Source organism: Coptis chinensis, chromosome 5 (genome assembly GCF_015680905.1).
Source record: "Coptis chinensis isolate HL-2020 chromosome 5, ASM1568090v1, whole genome shotgun sequence".
In the NCBI taxonomy this organism is placed as follows: domain Eukaryota; kingdom Viridiplantae; phylum Streptophyta; class Magnoliopsida; order Ranunculales; family Ranunculaceae; genus Coptis; species Coptis chinensis.
In genome coordinates this window covers 88,264,909-88,272,101 of record NC_141460.1, presented here as the reverse complement: position 1 = coordinate 88,272,101, position 7,193 = coordinate 88,264,909, and the positions used below count along the sequence as shown (strand labels likewise).

The 7,193-nt window shown below is 37.6% G+C and overlaps 1 protein-coding gene across 2 annotated transcripts; it reads right to left on the bottom strand.

Moving 5' to 3' along the window:
• Positions 1 to 1,191: 1,191 nt before the first annotated feature.
• On the bottom strand, positions 1,192 to 6,130 carry LOC147499798 (protein tesmin/TSO1-like CXC 2). 2 transcript variants are annotated; one of them, XM_086561568.1, is made up of 10 exons: positions 5,973 to 6,130; positions 4,710 to 4,870; positions 3,848 to 4,625; positions 3,318 to 3,769; positions 3,140 to 3,214; positions 2,646 to 2,826; positions 2,458 to 2,544; positions 2,308 to 2,374; positions 1,885 to 2,026; positions 1,192 to 1,791 (listed from the first exon to the last, which is right to left on the bottom strand). In XM_086561568.1, the coding sequence occupies exons 1-10, from the start codon at positions 6,021 to 6,023 to the stop codon at positions 1,491 to 1,493; spliced, it is 2,295 nt and encodes a 764-aa protein (XP_086417694.1). In that variant the 5' UTR covers positions 6,024 to 6,130; the 3' UTR covers positions 1,192 to 1,490. The 2 variants fall into 2 exon arrangements, with proteins under 2 accessions (XP_086417694.1, XP_086417695.1); XM_086561569.1 differs by having other exon boundaries at positions 3,318 to 3,766.
• Positions 6,131 to 7,193: the final 1,063 nt, after the last annotated feature.

The window sequence follows — 7,193 nt, the reverse complement described above, 5'->3', positions numbered from 1 at the left end:
CACACTACCCCAATCATATCATATTCTCACTTTTCGAAGTGGAGCAACATGTTCCCCATTCCCCAAGATCCAAAGCAAAGTCAGTAGAAGAAGACTACATATCCTACGTACAATGAGTGACCCTCACTCTCCATTGCTTTGCCATCAGCTTTTACTTACTTTTACCCATACCATTTGTCAACTCTTCTTACAACATCTGGCAATCATGTCGCGACTATCAATCAATAGTACTCCAAATGTGCTTGCGTAGTTCCGTCCATCACTCGAGCGTAGTTCTATACACTTTAGATGATATCCATTCTTATAGTTGGAAGGCAGCATCCATTGAGGACCCAGATTGGAGAACCGTCCATCAAAAGAGGATAGCACCTTTCTGCATCGGATCTTTTGCAAAGCAAACTATTTCCCATCAAGCCAGCAACATTCTTGTTCGTCTTGAGAGTAGTAACCTTACCGCATAAGAGGATAAATAAAACTGGGATGCCGCGCATTAAGGGAAATAATGCCAAGAACATGGAGAACTGCAAGTGATGAGAGCTAAGATGGAGTAGAAAAATAGCAAGTGGGAAAGCAAACCGAGAGGAAAGGAGAGGAGGAAGAATTAAAAAATGAGTCATTGTTGTGACAGTTATAGAAAGTTAACATCCATTGGAGCGAGTGACACGGTAACTCTCATTTGGTTCTCCCAACAAAGTGAACAAACTTCATTCTCAATCTTTACTTTCCATTTAGCGGTTCAGTGATCAATTTGTGAAGGGGATTGGCCTCATAAGCACATGGTTTCTTTTTCACAAACTTGCACATAACTCCATAGGAAACTTGGGTATAGACTCAAGTTTTCCTATTATATTTCACAAGCAATTTCTCCTTCCATCAGTGTACTCAACTTCATCCAATCATCTGCACGAGACAAATGGCTTTATCTCATGTTCATCCCTACAAACTTCATATTTCATCAATTCTTGTTATAGCTCAACTTCCATGAAGCCTCCAACTCACTGTCTTTTAATATAGCATTCAGTCTTCACATATGCAAATCCAATGGCCGCTTACAACCACTGGCAATTCACTTCAAGAGTTTGAAAACCGTGTCACACACTCACACATAATTCAAAGCAGACACAATGGTGATGGAGCTATACAGATTAACAGAGTATAGAACAGACAACTTGTCAACTCAATGCATGGGAATACCACAACTTAATCCTTGATCCCTCGTGGATAAATGATTGTTAAAACTACTAACGTAAAAAACTCACTTAAAGATTAAGGGTTTCTTCGTTTTGAAAAGCAAAACAAAATAAATAAAAAATAGAAAAAATACATAATACAAACCAAAGAAAAACGTAATACTTTTACAGATGTAATCCAACCATAAGTGCTGAACTACAACATTATCATACAAGTAGAGTGGACTAACACAAGCAGCCGATACAAGTGTGCTTACATACCTCAGCGCCCTGAAAGGCAAAGATCACTTCATTTGAACTTCAGTGGAAATCACCCGTTTCATGCTGATTAAGAGATGGGAATGACGGGATAGATTGCAGCACCAATTTCCGGGTATTCCTCCGACCAGGAGAAGATGTAAACTCACTGTGAGGAGGTGAAACTCTCTTACGATTTGGAGAAGCTGTCTTAATACCACTGATAGGTGAGAAGTTCCCTCTAAGAATCTCAGGGGTTTCATCATCAGGAGAGATCTGGAAATGCTTCTCAAATTTTGGTTGAGAAGGTGGACAAGAACGCACCGGCTTAATAAAAGAGGAAAAAGGATGCTGAACTGATGTTCTGAAATCAAAATACGATTCAACAATAAAAACTTTGATATAAGAAAATATTATATATGTCAAACCAACATTCATTAGAAGTTTAAATGCCAACCTGCAAATTTGGAAAGAAAACGTTAAAGACAGATCAGGATCTGGGCATTGATCTTGATCCTTCCTCAGATCCTTAGTCTGTAAACTGCTAAGCAAACCATTCTTTTCAGAGGCTTTTGTTTCTTCCCCTTCTGGCGTGGATCCTGTGTTTTGAAAGGAAATATGGTTAAATGGTTTAGGTAAGCCGTCTAACAGAAATAAGTGTGAAGGATAACAAGAAGAAACCAGATAGGAATAGAGCTACAATTGAAGCTAAAGAAGCACAATTGTCCTAAGTCCCCAATATATCTCACCTATAATGACTAACGAGTAACATAAAGTGGTTGATCTCATGAAGTGACCTTTAAAATTATGTTTTGATTAGATGATTTCGCGCAATAAGCAATTATAAAAGTTTAAAGTCGACAAGTAAAGACCTACTCACCATCTTTCCTACCATATGCATTCTTACAGCCCTCGCATCTGCAGTTGATGGAGCATCCAACTCCACCCTTTAAAGACAAGACAGCAAGTGAGAATGAGATAATAATTAGAGCATACAACCAGAAAACAATCAGGAGTCACGGGATAACACCTGGTAGCATTCACAGTACTTCTTCAGACAATTTGATTTCTTGCAGTTGCATCCTCTTTTATGCATAGCAGGTCCTGGAGTTTCTTCCTACACAAGGAAAAAAATAGAAATAATCTAATTGTTAATGTCAATTTAACATCTAAATAAATATATAAAACTATAAAAGGAAGCTGAAGTGAGTTTCCAACCCCAATTTCTGGAACGGTATCAGAGCTCCTAATCACTTTTGGAGCAAATGCAAGTGGGTTGCGAGATTCAATCTGTTTGCGAGTTGCAAGAACAGTATCTTCATGAACGGGCTTGTTAAAACAATCCTGACACGAGCAAGGCTCTACGCAGTACACACCGGCAGCAAAACATTCACAATAACTGTGAAAGGAAAAGTGGACTGAAACACCATCAGTGATAAGAAAGTATATCTACATATAAACCAACAAATGGATAGGCATTGAAGAAATAACTTGAAAAGCAATAGATTGGAAATATCAAACCAACAAGCAAAATGTGTTTTATAGTATTCCACGATCCAACAAGTAGAATATAGCATCGATTAGGAAATATTCAAAACTACTAGACAGACCGATTGATTACAAAAATCAAGATCTGAAAGATACTCCAGTCCTTCACTGAGCTTAGCAAATAAAGCAACGCATCTGATTTCAGTAGGGGGAAAAAAACTTACAGCTTCAAGCATTTTGACTTTTTACAATTACAGCGCTTGCAGGCCTCAGTTTCTCCATCATGTTCTAATCTGCGCCTGCATATCATGAAACCTAAACTTGAAAATGTGAAACTGACTCCAGAATAAGAAAAAATCAATGAAAACTATCGTGGCAACAAAATCAGCAACATATACATGCCTCTTCTTCTTGGGACTACTCTCATTTAGCTCATCGCCAACTCTAAATGCACCCTGAAAATCATTACCCGCTGGACCAATGTCGGTTTTTATTGAGCTCAGGGTCAGAGACCTGCTTAGAGCCTTTTGTTCAAATGATAAAGAATTTAAAGAGGAAAGAGAAGTTGGCATGCTTATTAACTCCTTTCCTGAAGCCAGAGTATCATGCTTGACAACTCTAGGGTCCTTTGTGGTAGCTGCAAGAGCATTTAAATGCAAGCCAATACCAGGTATCATGCATGGTGAAGAACTTGTACATGGTCTAATGGGATCCAACTGCTTATCATTAGAAGAAACTTTTCCATCACACTGTGATGAGGCTGAGGAGCTACTGTTAGAATCGTCCCCGAGTTTCTTTTTTCGACCTCCTACAGTCTCAAAGACTAGGCAGCGGCGTCGAATACCACGTTGCTGCTGAAAATCAGGATAACATGATTAATACAGTATATCTGATACACTGGTAAAATAGTTCAAGTGGCCAATGTAGCATACCTTGCAATCAAATGGAACACGACTTCCCACTTTATCATCCATTACCTCACTTGGAAAGTTAACGTGTTCCTTATTCTGAAAAGCACTTAAAAGTATATGTGGCGTGTGATCAGTTTCTGTTTCCTCCACACCAGTGGATTGAGCAGCATAATCATCCACTTGATGTTGTCCACAGGGGTCAACCGGAACATGCAATTGGGTTATCGGCATATGATCAGTATTTTCTTGTGGAACTGATAGGGAATTGCAGGCACTACTTTCACGATCTAGTTTATTCTGATCCTCTATTGTGGAAGCCTCTGCATTGTTGGATGAATTAAATATCAACAAATCAGACGTCTCAGATATCAAAGCCTCCCAATCACATCCTGTTCCATCTTCTTTAGTTTGCTCAATCTGACATATCTGGTGCAAGTCCACTCCACTTTGAAAAGAAAGATGCCTTTCTATAGAAACTTCTTGACCAAACTGATCACAAGTTACTGGAGTATCAGACACTACAACCGTGGGATCTGTCTTACTATCTTGAGAAGAACCCACCTTACTATCAGGACTACCGCATTCATATTTCAAAGTCCTCGGCAGCTCAATAGCAAGCTCTAAATTCTCATTTGTGGGATCATCATCCTCTCTAATGAGACACTCACCATCAAAACTTTCCAGTGGGTTACCAGAGCAATCAGACACCTGAACGGCATCCAAAACTCCCTCACTGGTACTGACTCTGAGTCCATTGTCAGAAGAGGTTTCAAGCTTCAATGAGCCTGAAAAGAAATGTCTGAAAGCAACAAAGAAGAACTTTATGGAATTTTAGTTTGCATTGTATTTAAATTTTGGATTAAAACATTAGAAAAACAGTTACCTTCTTATGACTCTAGAGTCTCTCTGAGAACTGACATGTGGAGAAGTAAACACGGATGGGGGAGATGAAAAACTAAGGGTGTTGAACGTCTGAGCAATGTGTAACGATTTCACAGGCTTAATCGGAGAAAGGCTGTTGATATAGTTGAAGACAGGAGAATCCTGCACATGAAATGAAACTTCTCTTTTAGAGAAAAGGCAGACAGATAAGTGCATCAAACATTATTTGGCAGCGGAAAAAAAAGAAGTAATACATGTTCACCCTAAATTTCAACTGTATGGAATACCAAAAAAGATCTCCAATTAGTACAAATGGTACCAAATATACAGGAAATGCGGATTTCTTTTTCTTTAAATTTGTCTTTAATCACAAACCAGCAGAAATGAATTGCATAAAGATTACAGAAAACCATCATAGAGAGATCGAAGGTTAAAGGTGTGACTGTGTGCCAGTCCATCAAAAGTCGTAACTATAGAAACAAAATAAGTAGAATTTTAACAGTAAACTGGATACGAATCATGATTTAAAATTTAAGAAACTCAACAAAGAATGAACTATCCAGATTTTCAGACACACTAGCAAACATGAAGCTCTCAAAATCATGAAGTGAAAGCATGATACATGTAATGGATCCAACTACACATTGATTTAAAGCAAATGAGAAACTCTCAACTTTCAAACAGTAAGAATTCTAGATATATCAGTTTCCATAAGATACGAAACCATTATCACTACCATGAAAATCCAATTCAAGTATGTGTTTTTTAAAAGATAATTGACCATATCCACGCAAATCATCAAAAAAACAAAAACTAGAAAATGACATAGATCCCCAAAATGAACATGAAAACAGAGATCAAAGGTCAACAAGTCATCCATAACATACAATATAGTTAACCATTATATCATGGTCCATCAACATTCAACACAATCCATCAGAAGTAATCTGACATGCATAATTGATGCTTAAAATGAACCCTAATTGGACAAAATCAACTGAAGCAGTAAAAAATCACTTCTTTTTCTCAAAAACCAAATGAAAACAAACTCAAAATCTAAAATTGAACTTAAAAACTGTCTAAAAAACATAACTTGACACAAATTAAACACACATTATCAATTTTACTACTCAAGTAACGAAATTGATCTCTCAAAACACCACGAAATCAACATAAAAACCCGTAACTTCCTAGATCCAAAAACCCAACCGTATTGCACTAAAAAAAAACCGAAATTTATAACAGAAGAAGAAGAAGACATCACCTCGTATTTAGAAAGTGGAGTAACTATCCTAGTTCGGTCTGGTGTATCCATGCCAAATGATACTCCCTACATCTCTCTCTCTCGTTCTCGCTGACTTTGCTTTATTATTCTCACAGTGTTTTCTTTTTTCTCTCTCTTTCCACTTATTATTATTCAAGAAGGAGCGGGAAGGCGGGAATAAGATTGGGATTTTTTTTTCCAACGGGACCCATAGCCCCCACACCAATAAAAGCCCGGACAAAATGTTCGAAATTTAATCACTTTCTATTTATATTTTCTCAAAATAACGTTCGTAAAATAACTTGTAACGTGTGCCACATGTATATCTTCACTAGTTCAATCCATGTACATTGAATAGAAAAAAAAACACATTCTGTACACACCACAAATTGACAATCTTATCAAAAAGGTAAACGTACATGTGAGTGCTGATCTTTACCAAACAGGATTTTGGTGGTGGAAACATTTACGGAGATCTTCTACTGATCTACTCGTCCTTTGCTGAGAGAACAGAGGCCACAACCATATTATTTGTTCAACTGTTTTTGTTAGGGTACTATGCTGAGATGACTCGACCAAATTATTAGTTACTGTGCTGAAATTGAACTGAAAAGGTTCCTACCTAACATTCGGACTTGTTCTACGTAACAAACAATGCTCGCATATCAAATTAGAACATCGAAAAGAACACTCTGATCAGGCTTAAGTAAATCAGGTTCATGTGCATTGACTCACGGATTAATCTATGTCTAGAGTAGAGAGTAGAGATGATGTCACATGTGAATTTTCCCATTCATCATCGTTAAATGAGTTCAAGGTGTTGGAGTTATTCCTCACATGAGAATGAAGGAGAGAAACATTACTGTTCGTGTGAAGAAGTTTAAGCGCGCGCGTTCAGATTGGTCATGACCGAGGTGCGTCCGCGCCCTTGTCGTGAAAAAGAAAATAGTTTTTTTCAGCCCTCTCACGAAACAAGTCTACTGAAAGTTTGGATGGAAAAATAAAAAAAGCGCCGCGAATTCGAATTAGAAGTCGTCAGCTCATGCCCTAAACTTGTGGGTTTCTATTTTTCTACAAGAATGCTTAGGAGATTGTAGTTTACTATAAAACAGAAGTTAAGTTTTGGAAAACCAAGTCTTGAATAGAAATCCAATTTTAAAAGCAATCAAAATTGAGAGAAAACTCTTACAAAGAGAAAAACTTGTAAGGAAAGAGTGATGT